Source organism: Anguilla rostrata, chromosome 11 (assembly GCF_018555375.3).
Source record: "Anguilla rostrata isolate EN2019 chromosome 11, ASM1855537v3, whole genome shotgun sequence".
Classification (NCBI taxonomy): domain Eukaryota; kingdom Metazoa; phylum Chordata; class Actinopteri; order Anguilliformes; family Anguillidae; genus Anguilla; species Anguilla rostrata.
In genome coordinates, this window is record NC_057943.1 from 15,769,257 (window position 1) to 15,789,590 (window position 20,334).

Below are 20,334 nucleotides of genomic sequence, written 5' to 3' on the forward strand. Positions count from 1 at the left end.
AATTATAAACATTGAGGTGCAATTTGAAATTGTGAGTTTTGTGTCATTTCCACAAGACAGCCAGTGAATTCTCCTTTCTGACTGATTGGGGAGGGCTGTTTGAGCATTGGAGAATGTGTGCGGATAGGGCATGAGGTGTGGCTACCAGAAGTGATGGGACAGCCAGCTGGTGGAAGGATGCTGAATGGAGAGGTCTGGTGGGAGTGTATGGTGTGATCATTAAGGGGCAGTGCCATTTTGCAGCTCAGAATGCCAGCGTGGGATTTGAATGTAATGTGAGAAGCCAGTGACGAGTGTTCAAAAGTGTTGTGGCATGTGTGGATTTTAGCAGGTTGAAGACCAGGCAGGAAGAAACATTCTGCACAAGTTGCAGTGACATGATGGAACAGACCAGTTAACTGACCAGCAACGTGTAACAGTTGAACAGATGATTGATTGAAAGTTGTCTGTGTAGTCTCTTTGGAGAGGAAGGGCCAGATTCTCCTGGCATTGTAAAGGGAGAATCTGCAGGTCCTTCTTTTAGCCAGCTATCCAAGCTGCACTGGTTCACAATTAAAAATTGTGCAGCACCCTCAAATTCACAATTGTCAAAATGACCCCTAGTTACAGTGTAGACAAACAACCATTACAATTCACTTTTTTGTATTTAAATAGTGGACATAATTAATGTTTCAATTTAAGCCACTATGAAAGTACTTACCGTTTTACATGGTGTCGAAAGCCCTTACTGCGACTAGTCCAACATGTCAGATATTAATAGTTGGAGATTAAGTCTACTCGTACCCAAGCCTTGGTGCCATTTGGGCTTGCTGGGCTGAACATATGGTGTTCTCTCTGTGTTCGTTAAATGACTGCCTTTTAGAGATTCTTCCTGTGTCTCGCTGGGCGTAATGAGGGTCTCTCTGGCCATCAGGAAGTCCTGTCTCCCGAAACCCCCTCCCCTCCCACATCACTGTCTTTCCAGCCACTTTTCTAGTCCAGCCGCTACCCAGCTCCGTAGAGAAAGGCTGACTGATGCTCACCCAGGGGGCTCTGTTTTTTGGGAGGGGAATGACTACACTGTCTCTATAATTAAGTATTGTTTGCCATTCACTATTGACAGAGTGCTAATCTGCACGGGCCTTTTATGTGTTTTGCGATAGCCATCTTTTTGGCGCTAATTGATTTTCAGAATTTTGTCCCTCGATTAATACCTGCTGTTTCGGTGGACAAGGCGAAAACAGGACGGATGCTAAACAGAGACCTATGTGTAGACAGCACTTGTCAGGAGAAAGGCGAGTGGTGATTTATTATGTGTGCGCGCACACGAGTGTGTGTGTGTGTGTGTGCGTGTGTGTGTTTGTTTGTTTGTGTATAATTGCTATTGTTTTTTCCAATAACCTCAAAAGGACTTAAGTGTTTCTCCATAAATGCTGTTGCTGTTTTATGGTGAAGTGCTGGGCAGGGGGTTGGTTAGTGATGGGGGTGGGGGGGTTCCTGAGAAGGAGGTCCTCTGGGGCTGCTGGATTGTTCCTGGGCACTGTGCTGCTGGAGATAAGAAATTTTCTAAACATTCAAAATTGAATGGAGTCCACAAACCCAATCAGAGTAAAGCAGTTTTGTTCAGAAGGGGGGAGGCTGTGGTGTAACTGGGCCGTTTGAGGCTGAGAGATCTAGCTGATTTGGTGGAGCTGAAATCGAAGATGATTTCAGGACATTATGTTAGACGTGGATAGGCATTAGTGTGTGTTTACCTTCCTGCACCGAGAGGTCTAAAATAAAGTAAGTAGGTAAGAAAGTGGTGAAATAAATAAATAAATAAATAAATAAAACGAAAAAGCAACAGTAGACATGAAGTGGGGTGGAGAGAGATTGGAGCAGGCAAGGGGCTCTCTCTCTCATGGTTGTCACTCAGACAGCAGTTTTATGGCTTTTTCAGCTTTATTAGACTGAACAGTGTAATAGACAGGAAGAAAGGGAGCAAGAGACATCCAGCAAAGGACAAACGGCCGGATTCGAACCTCTGACATCGCAGCTAGTAAGAGCATGTGGTCAGTGCTCTGCTGGCTATGCCACAATGTACCGTCTGTGAGTGGCTGCTCAGAGGAGGGTCAGAGTAAGGGCACGCTCTTTCAATGAGAAGCTGTTAAAATGCTGATATCTTGCCCCCTTCCCAATCATAAGGTCTCTTTGTCTAATGCTTTTTATTTTCTGGCTGGTCCTTTCGTTGTGTATTTTAGTTTTTATGGGGTTCAAAAAGCCAATCTGATAAGAAAAGGGCTGTAATAACCTTTGTACTGTGCATGTTTTCATTAGCATATTTTTATTATTCCTGTAATGTTGAATTTTTGAACGCAGGCTTTTTTCCTTTTACTGAAAAAAGAAACAAATAATTATATACATAGTCCTGTCACCTCTTCCAGGTAATGACATGGTGTGCTCTTCTGTTGAGTTTTTATCTATTCAAGCAAAGGAAACTACTTGTATTACCGCTGTCATTTTCAGAAGCAGGGAGCTGTCATGTTTTTTTTGAACAAAGTGGAATAGAATGCAATAATAGCTGGTATGAGATATTATTACTCACAGGTATACAATTGTTCTGAAAATGATGGCTGCTTAAACAACATTTTGCCTTACTGCTCCTGGTCTGCTCCTGGAATCTGTTCGACCCATGTTGTATTGATTTGCCTATTTATATTACTTATTATAATGTATGTACATTGCTTCGTGGAACCACCAATGAGAGGCATACAGTTGGCTTAGGCACAATGCATTGCATGATGACTATGAATACATTTAATTGTTCACTGTCCACTAAATAAATTAGTAAATCAAAAAGGGCCCCTGAGTGGCCGTAAAAGGCAGTCAGCAGAAGCACAGGCTTCGCTCTGTGGCCGTGACATTTCAGTTTCCAGCCCCAGCTGCCACCGGAAGCCTGTGATGAGTCCGCAGTGGTGGAACCCGAATGGCTTCGGCCTGCCAGGGCTGGCTTAGGTGGCTTCAAAATGGCCAGGGTTCCTTGGCTCCCTGCTGTATTAGTTCCTCCCAGCAACATGCCAGACACCCACTCACAATCAATTGTAAAAAAATAAAAAGAAAAAAAAATAGGAAATGAAAATGGCGGTGTGTGTGTTTGTGTGTCCTTTCAGTCAGAGTCAGATGGTGATGGAGAAGATGGCTTCACTGAGGAACGCAGTTCTCTAAAACTGGAGTTTGTTGATGATCCAAACTTCAAGAACAAAGTCAACTATTCCAACACAGCTGTGCAGATCCCTACGGACATCTACAAAGGATGTGAGTAGAACACAGTTTCTTCACCAGCTTTCTCTGCACTTCATTCAGCTTTTTTAAAATATATATTAGCAACAGAAAAAAGGGTGTGGTGACATCAGTACTTCTCACATAAATTTTGTATTCTAGTTCATTCCTTGACTGTGCAAATAGTAGACAATGGTGTCTATGAACATATAGATTAGGTTGGTATCATTCAAGCATGCAAGGCACCATAATCCCTGCTGTAATTCTAATGCAATGTTGTGGATAACCAGAAAATGGGTGACAATGAAAGCAATGTCTACCACTTTCAAAGGTGACGTTTGGAGTCTGTGGTGTCTCTGAGAGTAAAGCAAAGCCACCGCCACATTCACACCATTGTCCTCCGGCAAATGTCCATTCAGTGTAAAGGGGGCCCCTAACTCTGGATTAGCTCAATATCCATTGGCCCACACCCAAGGATTTATGCTGGGCCAGTTGCTGGTTGCTTCTGGTGGAAGACAACCAAAGTAGCCCATTGAGATCCCTCTCTACTGACATCTGCGGGTTGATGGGTGGGTGTTTTGGCCGTGGTCAATGGGGCTGCACAGAGAGAGAGACTGAGTGGTGGCAGAGGAGAAATTGAGGGAATGTCGGGAAAGTGAGAGACTCGTTGAGCAAGGTGGAAGATTTGAGGCGGGAGATAAGTGAGGGCACTGCGAGAGGAGAGAGAAGAATAGGGGGAAACTGTAATAATATAAGTGCAAAATGTTTCTTTTTATTATTATTTTTTTCTTCTTTTTAGCTGCTAGATGAGTCTGTGGTGGTGTCCTGGTTTTATTTGTCTGTCTGGGAAGGTGGCCATTTATTGAGATTGAATCTATTCCCAAAGCACAGTAATGAACCATTTTATGATTCATTATTCCAGTGCTGATTATAGCTGCCTGGACTGAAAACTTTGTAATTAGCTCAGGTCAAACATTCAGACATTTTTTTCCCAATTATCAATGCTTGTTACAAAATGGATACCGGAAGCTTTGTGCAGAAAAATAATTCAGCGTGCTGAAGAGAGTTAGGAGTTGATTGTGTCCAGGGTGTTCTGGATTGGAAACAGCTGGATTCATCTGATACCTGGGTATAATTGTTATTTGAATACCCAGTATGCTCACCAGTAAAATCCCTGCAGATTTCAGGTTATAATTTTAAATGAAAAAGCATTTTTTGTCAGAATATTCAGTGCAGAATTATCCTTGGTTGCCATATTTTGGTTTGGGACATGTTTCTTGTTTTGCCAGATCAGTGTTTCCCATATAATGAATTTATTTGAATGAATAAATGAATGAATCATTACATGAATATAGCACTTTTCCAAATGCTCAAAGTGCTTTACAGTGATGAGTGGGAACTCACCTCACCCACCACCGACTTACTTTAATTGAAATTGAAGAAAATCATTGTGTTTAGAAATTATTATTATTTATTTATTTCTTTTTGGATATAAGGCACCAATGACTTTAAAGCCCTTAACTTACGTTTCAAATTTGTTTATGAACTTTTTCAAAACGTTATTTCACACGTAGATTTTTCATGTAGCCGCGCTGTAGTCTCCCTGGCGTACAGAGTGATTAATAGGAAAATGTGGTTATGACAGTAAAATAAGAAAGAGTGACTAATTGTGCCTCTAGAGGAAAAAGCCAAAAATGTCCAGGAAACTTGAAGTCATCTGAATGGAAGTCATTTGAATATATTATTTTGAATAATCCCCTTACCCTCTTGCCTTTGTTGGAAAGTTGATGGCAAGTCACTGTGCAAGAATGTGAAGCTGGTAGAAATGTAAATGTTTTAAATACCACACATTCACACAAGTATGGTATATTTATAGGCAGTTTTATCCTAGCTGAAAATGTATATTGAAATATAATATTAATTCTAATAATTCAAACATCTTTATCAATGTATATTTGAAAGTGAAATCCAGAAAAGATCATTAGCCAGGCTGATCAGGATTGACATATGAACGCTTTAGTCCACCCAAAAGCCAAAGCTAAGTCCTTAGAGAACATTATTTCTACACAGACCTGCTGTTTCTAGTGTATATTAGCAAACAGTGTTATGCTTGTGAGTCAGTGCCATTGGACTAAATACAGTATCCACTTTATATAAGCTAACTTTATTGGCATATGTATTATTAATACCATTAATTCTACTGTCCTTGGATGGTCTGCACAGTTGAAATTCAGAACCAGACTTACTGAGGGAGGCATTGGGCAAACTGGAATCCTTAGCCGATCATAAGACGCATATATCTTATCCCAGAGAGATTGAAATGGGTGTGGGGAATAGAGAATGCCACAGGGTTTTAAGCTGAGAAAAGACAGATTTTAATCGAAGGAGATTTTAAGAGAATGAGAAAGTCATTGAAGCGCAAAGGTGTTAAATAACTGTGCTCAAGTGGATACGGAGTGGGTAAATGTTCACTCCCTATTTTCAAATTTTAATTAAAACACACAGATGAAATGGAACCAGGTTGAAAGCGGTTACCTTTAAGAAAAATAAACTGTCTGTCCCTTCAATAAAGTGAAGATAAACCAGAGAATTCTATAAAGATGGACCCATCGACAGTACAGTGCTCAAAATGCAGCAAACCTTGAGGTAACATCCGATGGTGGTCCTTCATGTTATGTAAATTAATTGGCACTGGCACAGCACTTGTTCGTTTAATGTATACCACTTATCAAGTGCTGGGGTATTTTTCCTTAATTTCACGTGACTGTATGCATGCCTGCATATAGTTTGTGTGTGCATGTAGTGTATGCGTGTGCGAGTGAGAGTGAAAGATATGTCATTGAATTTGGGTCCCTCGGCCAAAGGGTCTCATTATAGGAGAAAATGGGAATATATTTCATTTACTTTTCAAACATAAAGATTTTGAAAGAGCCTTCTGAAATAATCAAAACACTCAGAAATGAAAGCCTGTGGAAAAGCTAATATTGACCTTTGCAATTTCATTCTGTGCCAGTTTTTATTGAAGGTCCTCACTCAAAAAAGTGTGTATATGTATGCATATATATATATATATATATATATATATATGTGTGTGTGTGTGTGTGTGTGTGTGTGATATGTCTGGTTAGTAGATGCATAAATAATGAGTAAATAAGTACACAAATAAGCAAGAGAAAGATAAGAGAGCAGAGAAAAATATTTTTAAAGATGTGATGTTCTTTCTTCTGTAGCAGATAGTGAGCAGTGTGGGAAGGGAATGAAAAGAGTGATTATGGCACTTGTGAAGGTCAGTGATGGGGAGCACAAATGGGAGAGAGAGAGAGAGCAAGGGAGGGGGGAATGGAAACATGCGTGTGTGAGAAACAGAAAGACAGGGAGTAGTGAGAGGACAAAACTGAGAAAGGGACTGAAAGAAGGGGAGTGAGACTACAATTTGTCTATAAACATCTATCAATAAACATTTATAAACACTGGCATGAGTATACAAATTACATTACATTACATTTATTTAGAAGACGCTTTTATCCAAAGCGACGTACAAAAGTGTATATCGAGGTCATTGGAACAACTACAAAACACAGGTTTGATAAGGTACAATATTCATTTCGTACAGTTATGCATAGCAAAGAACACAGTTCAGTTCATGCAATGAACATTATTCTGACCAAACTTATGCTAAGTTAAACAAGGGGGAAGTACAATGCTACTACAATATTAGGACGAAAATACAAATTACAATAAGGGCTGGGATTAATCATTGATTATTGCGATTTCAATCCAAGACAACACATACACAGTAATTTAAAATGAAATAAATTATTATTATTATTATTATTATTATTATTATTATTATATGATAATGTCAGACTTCACCAACAGCTTGTTACAGTCTGAGGGATGTAGAGTATGTAGTTACCGAATGTCCACAGAGGGAAACCAGTCCCCAAGATAATCAGTTCCACACCATTATTTTTACTGCAGCCCTCATTAAGGGCAGTGGCTGTAGCAGAACAATCGATAGCACATTCATAGGCCTTATCCTTATTTTAATATTTGTTTAAAGGAGGAATAAGGTTCTATCGGCTGAAGGAAGTTGTGTCTGCTACATGAAGGGAGAATTCGGTAAATGGTTGTTATTACATCAACTTAACTCCGCCGAATATTGATGAAGCGCTCATTGTGTTGTAAAACAGCTAATTATGTCATCAAAACACTTTTCTTTAACTTCCTTTGGGGAGCTGTTTGAACACCACATCGAGGGGTTCTTTATGCTTGTGACTGGATAATTAGACACATCCTGGTACAATTGTTGGTCTGTCCAATCAGTGTGTTCCACCGGGGCGGTTCTGTTGTGCAGCAGTATTGTGAAGGCTGGTTTGTGGTGTACATTTTTGCCTTCTTTTAAAACAAGCCTGATTTTTTTGCAGTCCACCACATAACACAATGTTTTGAGGCTGCTTTGTGGACAGTGTCTGATTTTGTTGGATCATTTGCCACGTATAGCCACAATCGCATTCAGAAATTGAAACCATCTACCCTGAAGATGCGGATGAATTTACATGTCTTACAGCCTTCCCTGCCAAGAAGGATTTACAGGTTTAACAAGGGCAGTGTTAATTTCCTAGCATGGAGAGGGATAGCATTAATTCAATAGCATTAGCAGAGGGTTCGCTAATTCTCCACTGCCTCTATTGATCACCTTCTCTGAAACCAGCCAGATTTTAAGGGAAGGGGGAGATAGAGGGGCATGATGTTTATTTATATTTTTCCCCTTGATTTCATTCACCACCAACCAACCTCCTCCCTCCCCTTTCCACTTCCCCATGTGCAAAAACAAACCTGACGCCCCCACTTTCAAGCTAGTGAAGGGGCACTATCATTTCACCACACACTAATTAAACCACTGACTACACCACCCACCACTTCACCCGCCACTAAGCACACTAATTACATTTTATTTGTTTATTATTTACTGTATCGCCTTTAATTAAAAACGCAATCAGTTTTGGTGGAGGAATGCTTATTCCTCCCCCATTTCTTGTTTCATATTTATTATTTTTGAAAATAATTTCCTTATTTAGTTTTCTCTCTCTCTCTCGCTAATCTTCGACTGCCAAGCAGACACGCGTGTGTGGAATGCAAAGCCTTAGAATGTGCAGTTTGCGCAAGACTGGTCCAGTTCAGACATCCTCAAAATGTTTCTGTTTCCCCTGGAATCGCTAGTCATGTTGCTCTGTGTAGGCCCAATCCCCTTTCACTTGTGTGTTGGAATGAGATATTATGGGCCTTAAAGATTCAATTTGAGATCAGAGAGACCTTAGTACTAAAGAGAAATGCCGATCAAGAAAGACTCCAGTTGGTTTTAGTTAAATAATATCCAATGCGAAAGAGCCATAATGGAGAGTGTACATGGTTGTGGATGGGTGTATATTATATTATATTATATTATATTATATTATATTATATTATATTATATTATATTATATTATATTATATTATATTATATTATATTATATTATATTATATTATATTATGTGGTAGCATACAGAGCCTCACTGTATTCGTAAAATTTAGTTGAGTATGGGTATATTTGATCTGGAGCCAGCTGGGATGGAGACATATATTCATTCATGTTGTAGGAAATTTAGCTTAGTGATGCTATCTGTCATGCAAGAGTCGACTACTTCTGAGATATGTTTTTTATGTACTAGTTGGTGGTGGAGATGATGATAATGGTGATGACGATGATGATGATACTTTATGAACTGTTTTTCTTAGGAAGTACTGTATAATCTGGTGAAAAGGATGACTCTGAAAGTATGATGTAAACACTGTGCACATATTCCCTGTTTGTACATTATATTTATTTATTCTTAAAGCAATGCAGTTTACTGTATGAATAATATACTTTCTGTGGAGAGACATAAGGCTGGATTAATGTTGGCTATAATGTATAATTCCAGTATGACAGGACCGCATTTCAGTGGAGCCAGGTAACTTGCCCTGAGTCAAACATAAATAATACCCATGAAGAATGATTTCACAGAACGATGCTCAATAAATCCAACAAATAATTGTTTCCTCTGCTACGATTCCAGTCCCACTTCATAAAGGGCACGAAAGCGCTCGGTTCTAAATGTCTGAGAACATTGCCCTTGATAGATTACCTTTTAAAGATATCATTGAGATGGATTTTTCAAATGAAAGATGAGCCCAATAACATTTAGGGGCCACGTCAACCGCCGGCCCACATTTTTCCCGGGGGGAGATTTTTCTTTTTATCAACTGTCCGGACAAGTCAAGATGGGCACATGAAAAATAAAATGGAATAAATCAAACGAAATTAGTCTGCTCGTGTTTCCTTATCTCCAGATGCTCATATTCTTCACGTGATAACGTACGGGGGGGACAATAAATCCTGAAAAGCATGGCGCTCGCATCGCTTAGTTATTTGTTTTTTCCAGAGACTGTCCCCCCTGACAGTAGAGGTGGTCTCTGTTCGCGTGCGGGCCGCGTGACGTGTCCTGGTGCTGTTCGCGCGCCGGCCCTCGTTCTCCCCGCCGTGCCCTTGGCTGCAGCGATAGCGGTGAGGTGAATAACCGTCCGTGCGTCCTACGCCCGTGGGCACGCCGGAGGGCGCGTCGTTCCGCTCACCGTTGGTCTCGACGGCTGCCAGATGGCAGAGCACCAAACAGCCGACTCTTTCCAGCCTTGGACAAATTCTCTTTTGTCTCCTCTCGCACACGCCCTGCGCAGTGTGAGATGGAAACGCAAGCTCTGCGCTCGCTGGTGTGAGAGAGGGGGAGCCTGCGCCATGGCCTGAGCGTTCCTGAGCTGCTCACCTGACCCTCATGGTTTGTGACTCCAGCTATGAAAGCGGAAATCGTTACTGTTCCAATAGCAGTAGACTGAGGGCCTGTTCCCCTATAGTACCATAATCAGCACATGAACATGGGCCCAATCTCATTGTGTGTGTATTTAGCACACTGTGCTAAGAACTCACCAACTCAATGAGAATCTAAGAGTTATTTAATATCATCCACCTCTGTGTCTACCACACCTATAAATTATTGCTTGGGAACCCTGTGTTCTTAATGGTAAAGACTCCATGGGATCTTTACAAAGTTTGGGTCACAGAAGTCTATGTTCTTTTCTCTAGTGCATTTCTCTCTCTCTCTCTCTCTCTCTCTCTCTCTCTCTCTCTACCCTCTCTCTCTCTCAATTTTCTCCCCCCTTTCTCCATCTCAGTCTCTCTCAATACTTTTTTTATCTGAGGACATGCTGCTCGGAGCTCCCAAGTTCAGACGCTCCCCTTGGCGACAAGAGCAATTTATTTCACATCTGCTTGGCACCTCCAGTCACACTGTTGGCCATCAAAAGCTCTGTGTGTGTGTGTGTGTGTGTGTGTGTGTGTCCATGTGACAGGCAGTCTTCAGAAGCTCACATCTCTGTGGATATTGAGAGAGTTTAGCCATGAAGGAGCGTTTCAAATCATAAGACATAGGGCACATCTATAAATAATAAAAACAATAAATAACCAATGAGTCACTATCCTGCGTCTAGCATGAATCAGCTGCAGTGTACGAGGATGCTGCAATGCGTGGGTAAAGTGTCTCCTAGGGCTTGTACAGATTTAATCAATGCTAAAGGCCTCATTGTATGTGTGTGTATGCATCTTGTGTTTAATTTGCTTTTTCTGGTTCCCAGTGTAGGCTAAATGTAGTAAGCCTCGTGTGGGCTTTAATCACAGCAGGTTTACAATTCCACTGCATGCACATTTAGTTAATGTTCATAGCAATCGAGGTGAAGCATTTCGCTCAAGGGTGGAACAACAGAGTCCCACCTGAGATTTTAAACGTCAGTCCTCGTGGTCCTGGAAGCAGAGCTCTGTGAGAGACACGGGTCAGCAAGAGGGCACAGTGGTTGAGGAAGTTGACACATTCATTTCCCAGGTGCACCACTGCTGCTGTTCCCTCCAGCAATCTAAAGTAAATTGCTTCAGTAGGAAACACGTTCAGCTGTACAAGCGGATAATATGTAAAAACGCATGTTACATGTGTGCCCATGGCTCCGCATCTACCAGGAGTGTGGACGATGTGCATGGCTTTCTTGCCCTGGCCACATGTAAGTGAGGCCTACCGCAGTGTGGGGTCGGGGCCCAGCGTGTGCTGTGAGCTGAGGATTACGGGGCCAAGCGGGGCCCCGCCCCTCGCTCTCCGAGAAAGCTGACAGCTCGTCAAAAGGAAGATCCGTAATTGAAAATCCTGAGAAAAGAGGATAATGATCATTTATTTGTGTGAAATTTAAAGAAGTGCAGGGGAAAAAGCTCGCCTGGCGGTTCAGGAGCTTATCAAGCCACGGCTGGGTGGTTAATTAAATCAAAAGTCACACAAACACTGACTGGTGCTTTCCCCAGCTCAGCAGCTCCCATTGCTCTTCATTTAATCAAGCTGGCATTAAACTGCTGATTGCACCACACATCCTTTGACTTCTGCATAGCTATTAAATAATAATTGAAATTATTACCCTGCTGCATCAGTCAAAGAACATGGAATGCATTTTGAGATGGACAGAGTGTGTTAAGAGAGAAAATCCTGAAGGGAAATACTTTGAAAACCGCAGACCAGGGACCCTTCACAAAAAAAATAATAATAATAACTGCCCAAGAAAATAAGTATACGCCTCAGAACTCACAGCCGCCCCGGGTGCAAAATCACATCCTTTAATTTGTGTGTCGGGCTACGTGGATCACTGTTACACTTCAGCCCTTCATTCATCATTGTCTCTTAGTTTCATCTACCCCAGTGCTCCCAGTGGATGGGGTTAACTGAATGAGAGTGGCAGCTGAAAATGCCTGGATACACTTTCAATGTGGCATGCCAACCCAAGCTGCGATTTGTGTCACCTTGCCTTGGTTGAGCAAAACATCAGGTTTTATTGTTAGAGGGGAAAAACTGGTGGAAATGAGGCGTGGTGGGTAATGAGTCACTCTTGTTACCATAGGGTTGTTTGATCAGTTCTTATGTGAGTACCACTGAACAGGGCATTTAACCTAAACTGATTCAGTCTTTAAATGCAAAATGTGTGAAAATGCATGCTTTATACAGTATCCGTCCTGTGATATGGAAGCTAGAATTTCAAGAGCTGTGCAGGATTCTACAGTCTATAATTCTGCACAGTTCTTGAACTCACATTATGAAGTACTGTACATCGCTAACATTTAAAGGTCTTAATATTTGACATAATCTGATGGTAGAGGTAACTGTCATTCCTTCCCGCTTGTTTCCAGCTCCTGTGATCCTCAATGAGCTGAACTGGACCCAGGCCTTGGAGAAGGTCTTCATTGACAACAGCAGGGAGGACCCATCGTTGCGTTGGCAGGTGTTTGGCAGTGCCACTGGTGTCACCAGATACTACCCAGGTACAGTGCCACCCTGTGTTTCTGTCTACTGCCAGAATGCTTTGCAGGCCTACAAGGACACCAGGTTGTCACGTGTCCCTGTGAACATAAACATAGCGGTCTTTTGTGATGTCCGCTCATCTACACATTAGCTAATTCCTACTGAGATGACAAGTATATTGTCTGACAGGTAATGAGTTGCTGTGCCTATCCATTTCTATACAGCTGTGGGAGTCTGGCACATTTCAGGCCAACTACAGCATGATTCTGTTTTTGTCCCGTCTACAGCCACACGATGGAGAGCCCCCAATAAGATTGACCTGTATGACGTACGAAGGCGGCCTTGGTAAGCCTTCCCCGTTTCCAGTTTTCTACTTGCTCAAATTGTCTTTTCTCACTGATGAAGAATGTGTATTGTTGAACAGTGCGACAGTCCCAACTCCCTTGGACTCCTAATAAAGTTACCCCCCCCCACCCCCCCCACTATTCTAGGCTGTGCGCTGAGTCTACATCACTGTTTCTGCTGGATCGCACTGAGAACAGGCAGGCGGAAATTTGTCCTAATCTGTCAGTGTCACAAGGCAGGCTTGGAAGCAGAGCATTGAGAGCCTCCTGCTCTCCCTCTGTCTCTGCTCTGGGATGGCGGTGCAGAGAGTGCCGGAACATTCCTGGCCTGTCACGGTTTAAGTACCCGCGTGTGCCGCTGGTCAGCGGGGCTCCAGACACCGCGGCCTCACCCGTCACGGCCCCAGCGGGCGGCGTGGCGCTGGAGCCCGTCTGACTAACAGGCTGTCAGGCAGAGGGCATTTTGTTGGCGAGGCTGAACCTCTGGGAATGTTTCATAACCGTGAGGTTGGCACTCCGGGGATCCTGAAATGGAGTTAGACAGTCGTTTTTCACCTTGCATCAGGCACAGTTTCTCCTGATTCAATCTGTTGGTCCTAGAATGACCAGCGACTGTGCCTCATCGGACTCTCAACAGTTTCAGCTGAGAAAATGTGAAAAAAATGAGAAAGCTAAAACAAATATACTGGAGTGTCTTTCAGCTGTATCTAAGATTAGACGGCCACCTTATTGCAAAAGCCAAGCAAATGTGTGTAAATGTATTGCACCCATGTGCGCTGGTGGCTTAATCTTAAGCTATTGCTGCATTGAGTTATTACCTTCTCCTCTGTGACATGCAGCAGTTACATATAACTCAACTGTCTGTGCATAGAACAGAGCCAGAGGCAGCCTTTGTGAGTTACAGAGGAAAAACATATGGGCAGAGGATTAATCCACTGAAATGTAATGTGCCAAATTCACTATGCCACGGGCTCTTTCATTGGCTCTTTTCACAACTGCCGTTCATCTTCAAAAGGCAGCATTTGCTGCCTGTGTTTACTCAATGCAATGTCAGTAAGCAGGATGTAGCCATTTTGTGTTATCATTTGTATAACATATATTTAATTTTGTTTGTTCTTTGAATTTGCCGTGCTGTGACTCAGTACTTCTTGTATTGTTGTTTAATGGTAGTGATTCAGTAACAAAAGAAAACCTGTGCATTTGCATTGGAAGACGTTTTGACTGCAATGTTTGATAAATTACTCAGTTTATAAATAGCACAGAGTCAACAGCCATTTTGATGCATATTCAATATTTTATACAGATGGAATTTGAGGTGGTTGCTACAGTCCATATATTCAAAATATGTTAAAAAAATTATGTTAAAATTGCACCTGTAGCTCTATGATGCCATTTTATTGGCTTGGATATTTGTGGCTCACAGTTGTATTTTCTAGTGTTTCGTGTAATAATAATAATAATAATAATAATAATAATAATAATACCACAAGCATAATGTTGAAAGGATCGGTGAAAGAGGGATCGCTAAGACAAATCAACTAATGTCATAAACATTAAGCAATACAAAAAACTAAAAGTATATTGAAGCAGGAGATGGTACAAGGGTGGTATAGTTATCTTTAAACTCTAATTTTCTCCCATTTTCTCTGATGCAGCTCTCTCTCTCAGTCTCTCTCTCTCTCTCCCTCTCACTCTGTTCCTCTCTCTTTCTTGATCTCTCTCTTTGTTCCTCTCTCTCTCTCTCTCTCTTTCTCACTCGCTCTCTCTCATTGTAAAGGATGCTTCTAGGCTCAGGTGATTAATGCTCCTCTAATGTTCCTTCAGCAATCAGCATCTGTTCTGGAGCCCCCTAGTCCAAGTCTCTCCTTTAAAATATTAGAATAAATATCAGCCCCCCCCCCCCCCCCCCAGCCCCCGGATAGCACTTCTCTTATTTTCCCTTACGTGGCTGGAATGAGTGAGATGGGCTCACCACCATAAGGGGAAACTGCTGTTGTCATCTTCTCATTGGCTCTCCCAGATGTATGGGTGTGTCTTTAGGTTTTGCATGCACTCAGAAGACAGGGGATGTTTAGGTGAAAATAAAACAAAGGAAATGAATTCCGGTAAAACCCGATTGTAAAACTGGAATTCTGGTTAAAAAAAAAATAAAGCAGTCAATTAAATTTAAATATCACTTATCTGCAATTTGTTAAGGCATCTAGCACAATAAATTCAAAAGTCTGCGTGCTGTGACCAAGATAAGATGACTGGTGAAAGAAAGCCAGTCACAAGAGTAAAAACAGCACTTCTGGAATTGGGGAAGGGGGTCTAAACCAAAGAGGCAAACAAAAAGTTCATGTATCTCATAACAGCACGTATTACTATGCAGGTATGGTGAGCACAACTGGGGGTACACCATTATGTTCTAATTAGGATGTTAAAATTGTGATTCCAGAACCGACAGATGTGTGCTGCCATTGTTTGGCTGCCTGAAACAGGCTGTAACAGTGTGAGAGATGCTCCCATCCCTCCTAACTCAGATCAGGCGCTTGGCTACACCTGTGTTTGAAACACCAACAGCGGCAGACCAGGCACGTTGTTTACTTCCTGGCAGCGCTGGGGTAATCGTGGATGCCATGGACCACTGCCCATGTGACTTGTGAATCCAACTGAGCTACGTTGAGGCCATTGAACAGGACTTCTCTTGCCCTCCAGAGAATCCCATTTGACGCTGACAGCTCAGCCAGTCACAACAATTTGATTGGCCAGAAAGCTGATCCCATTTCGGGATGTGACTAATGCAGTATAGGAATGGACATTGTCTGTCCTTGAGATATTTTTGTTAATATTCCTCACATATTTGAAACTGAGCTCTTGATCTTTTAGAATAGTTTTTACTTATGTTGTGAGCAATCCAAGGCTTGCTTCTTTTGAAAAAGGGTCTACCTATTGTTTTTCTGTGGCACTGTGCTCATGGAGCCTCTGCTTTGCTGCAATAACAGCAGTCATTTGGCCATGGCTCCTCACGCTGGACCCAGAAAAAGTGAATACCTGGTTTGAAGTCCTCTTAAAATAGTCATGCAGTGACACCCTCTGTCGTGATTGCCTGGTCTGACAAATCTGGAAAGGGCAGATTCTCCTCGGTCAGTGATTCTAAAACCGAAAATATAATGTGTGAGCGCGTGTCTGCGTGTGTGTGTGTGTGTGTGTGTGTGTCAGTGTGTCCGTGTGTCTGCATGTGTGTGTGTGTGTCTGTCAGTGTGTCCATGTGTCTGCGTGTGTGTGTGTCTGTGTCAGTGTGTCCGTGTGTCTGTCTGTGTGTGTGTGTGTGTGTGTGTGTGTGTCAGTGTGTCCGTGTGTCTGTGTGAGTGAGTGCGTGCGTACGTGTGCTCACCTTTCTACCCTCTCCCCCTCCTTGGCTGTGCTATCTCCAGACGACATGGAGGCATAGGGGATGGAAATCTCTTTTTTAGTGGTATAAGTTGTGCTATTGTAGTTTGTGTGCTTTCCCTCCCCATCCTCCCTACCCCTCACAAAAGTATAAATGTACCCAGTCATGTATTCACACAATCAGTTGATGGGGTTTGGAAAATCCAAAAAGATACAGTATGTTAAAAATCCCCCAATGAAGTCTGCGTTCCTCTGTGCCTCCCTAACTGCGAGGATAAAGAGATGCTAACAAGGTATGAGCTGGCAGAGTAATTAAGTTTACACTCGCAGAACTATCCCTGGCGATTCTCCCACAGAAAGGATATCACAGAAAACCTGTTGTAAGTGTTGTAAATCTCAGAGTGAACAACCTGCCCCCCAGTAACTGGATTGTTGCGGTGACAACATGGCATCATTTTGACACGTGTATTGGAGAGGATCATACACATTTTTCTTTCTTTTTTCTAATCCCTTTTAAACAGTCTGCACCTGTTGCAGCACAATTATGTGCTTTGACATTTAAAATAAATAGCAAGAGGGTGAGGGTGATATTGTCTGTGTAATAGGGCATTGTACTGTAAGTGCTTTATTTAACATGTTTATTGATTTGTTATATTTCTGTCAATGACGAGTAGAGCTCAGATACAATAACTGTCAGTCTTTTTGAATCAAGTCAATAAAAACCCCTGGGTAGGGTAGCTGACTCTGGTCCGCTGGCTGGAGTGAGATGTATTCATGGGCAGGGGTGCTGTCAAATATAGGTAGCCAATCGGCTGTCTCTCTGCAATGTTTTCGAACCAATGGCACTTTGTCCGGCCAGCTGATATGTAATTGTTCGATAATTTGTTTAATCAGGGAGCGGCTTTGTTTTCGGTTGTGGCCCTTTTATTTGGCGTGAGATGTGTTTGGGTGGCGTGACAGCGTGAGACAGAGCCTGAAAGTGTGTGTCTCATGCCAGAAGCGTGAGAGTTGGCAACCCTGCCCCTGGGGATTATGAGCTGTTGCCTAGCAACACCAAGGGAACCTGTTGCTGACTGTCTGATGTTGGACTTGTGATGCCACAGAGGCCTCGGTGTTAGGTCAACCCTATGTGATTGCTGTGTAACATTGCCATTTCTTGTACAAGCAGCCAGTGATTATCTGCTACTGAAGTTCCAGGAGCTGCTAATAGAATGTGATTTAGTCTTGTTGTACTGACTGGTGTTGGGATAGACAGGTTCGTTCAAATCCTGAAATCACACACACACAGACACACACCCTACCATCCCATTATGAATGTTCTCCTAGGGAGATGAATAATGTGTGCGAATGTGCAAAAATATGCGATAAGTTTGGAATGCCATAAAGGATGAAATGATAATATATTGATGACCTTACGGTAGTTTTGCAAAATCACAAAAGATTTAATCAAAGATTATTTCATGAGGATACAAATTACATTGAAATAAATCAAATGGCACATTAATATAACACCAGTGACAAATTGGCGATTATTTAATTCAGTGTCACTTCCACCTCATATCCAATGCATTTGTTGGACATGTTTTTATTTTACACTAGAATACCCAATGTTTCTATGCATACCTAATTATTACCTTCAGAGACAGCTACATCACAACTATGCAAATATTCTTAAGACAAGAAATTAGCTGTAAGGACTATATTTTGGACATTTAAATGTACATTTAAATGGACATTGGATATTTAAATGTTTTTAATTATATAACAACACAGCATCATAATGATATATTACTTCTCTCTGTTTCTGTCTCACTATCACAATACACTTGTTTATCTCTCCATCAAGGAATGGTATTCATATTGTAATTTATTAACAATGACTGTGATCATTCTAACCTAAATAGGATGTGCAGCAGTTTCTATGAATTTCAATACACGGTAATGGCATGTGATGTAGAAATCAAGCATATAGATTAAATATTGACTCCTATTCATAGACTTTTGAGACTTCACACAGTCCACATACCGTCAGTTCATTGCCTCGCCTCGCACTGTGAAATGGGAATCTTTATCTAAAAAAGGATACTGTTTCAATTAATAAGAATAATAGAGAAAAAAGATTTGAAATCGTATGACTTGACAGACAACTGGCATTATTTCATTTTGCCTTCACTTTGCACGTACAACTTTTATTCATAGTCTTGTTTTCCTAAATGACATGAGGGATGAAATACACGTATCTAGGAAACCATCTTTGTCAGTGATACAGCATTTAAATATTAAAAATGTACGCTGTCACATTGATGGATCTGCTATTAAAGACCTCTCGGTTGGTGTGTTGAGCGGAAAAGCACACATCGTCGATGCAGTGGCGCACGCTGTGGCCCGCCCGTGGCCGTGAGTTCTCCGGGGTGGTCCGCGCGTTGTCCGGAGAGGGAGGAGGTCTCGTTGCACAGGAGTGACTCCTCTCTTCAGCGGAGTACCTGCAGTGTGTTCGGGAGCAGTACTCCGCGAGCTCAGCCGGTGGAATGCGGCGTTAAAAGAATCTCACATGGCTGACGGCGTGTGCCTTGGGGGACACGTGGCTGTCTGAGCGCTCCCGAGCTGACACAGGAATCATTTACTGTAATTTACAATCATTCGCAACTCACGTAATCATTTCAAGCCCCCTTCCACTGCACTACGGCGAACCATTATTCAGTTTACTCACTCTGCTACAGAGAAACATTTCACTATCAAGTGATTCATCGCTTATACTGCTGCACAAGGTTTGAGGTGCTGTGGCCTTGTAGAGAAGGCACGTGTACTGCAGTCACTTTAAGACGAATAGACATTTGTAAAAATGTCTCGATGAACCACCTCATGGGACATTTCAAAGCGATCCATGTCCTTGGCTGTATTACTATTGGACAAATGCAATAAAATCATTAGCACTTCCATTAACTATTGTTGTGCGCACTGAAAACTGTGTCCACTTTTTGGACAAATGAAAAATAGAATTTATTTGTTTGTTTTCTAATTCAGTGAAAGCTTTTTTGTTCCATATGTGGATGATAGGTAGAAGAGATAATTCTTGTTTGTCTCCAGAATAATGCTTACTACATTTGGCTATCAGTACCTTGTTGTGTATTCACATGAAACAGTAATCTTATAGCCTGATTTGTATTTATAGTGAGATATTCCTTCAAATTACTTTACATTAAATTAATTTATGATATTTTTTGTGCCAGCATCCAAAGATATCCTAGAGTTATAAAATCATTTTTCCTGATGGCTAACTTTATTAATCCGTACAGATGAAAATTTTGAATCATATGGTGCCTCAATCTTTAAAACTTAATAATTGATGATCCCTTTTATGGAATGCTTTTAAATACCGGTGATAGTTCATGCAGATGATGATCTTACTGCCAAAACATGTTTATGACTTAATTGGTTTAATAAAAAAGTAGCTGAAAATGGTGTCTAATGGAATGTGATCACTAGTTTGGTAGCAACTTTTTCCACTCTTTTAAAGTCAGTGCACGTGCTGTTCATTCTTACATCAAGTAGCAGTGAGTTTTCCTTGAATTGATCAAATGGATGAAAGAGCATAGCTGCTGACTGACCATATTCATGTTATGGACTTGAGGACATGATGGACAACAGAAGACATTCTGTCTGTGATTGACTGCTTTGGCCTGGAGAATAATTTTACATGGATAATGTCTGCATGGTACTTTGTAACTATTTGATCGCAAAAGATACAGTCCAAACACGCCAGCAGAATGATCTTGGTGAATTCTTGTATGATCTAGTCTTTTTGGTCTTGTTTTTTTTCTTTTTTCTTTTTTCAATATAGAGTTTTGTATGTACAGTGTAAATGGTCTATGGTTGTGGGGAGACTGTGGTCCACCTCCTAATCCATCACAGCATTCAGCAGAGGCACTCTGGGCCTTCTTTCTGGCTCAGTGATGCCCTACCACACTCTAAGGGTTCCT

At 41.6% G+C, this 20,334-nt stretch overlaps 1 protein-coding gene across 4 annotated transcripts in view; it reads left to right on the forward strand.

Moving 5' to 3' along the window:
* The window catches only part of cacna2d2a (calcium channel, voltage-dependent, alpha 2/delta subunit 2a), a 235,593-nt gene that overhangs the window by 159,755 nt on the left and 55,504 nt on the right, over positions 1–20,334 (forward strand). For all 4 annotated transcript variants that reach the window (XM_064298221.1, XM_064298220.1, XM_064298223.1 and 1 more), the window contains 3 exons: positions 3,129–3,273; positions 12,527–12,658; positions 12,926–12,983. In XM_064298221.1, the coding sequence (XP_064154291.1) occupies positions 3,129–3,273; positions 12,527–12,658; positions 12,926–12,983 (335 nt within the window). The remainder of the gene's footprint in view (positions 1–3,128; positions 3,274–12,526; positions 12,659–12,925; positions 12,984–20,334) is intronic.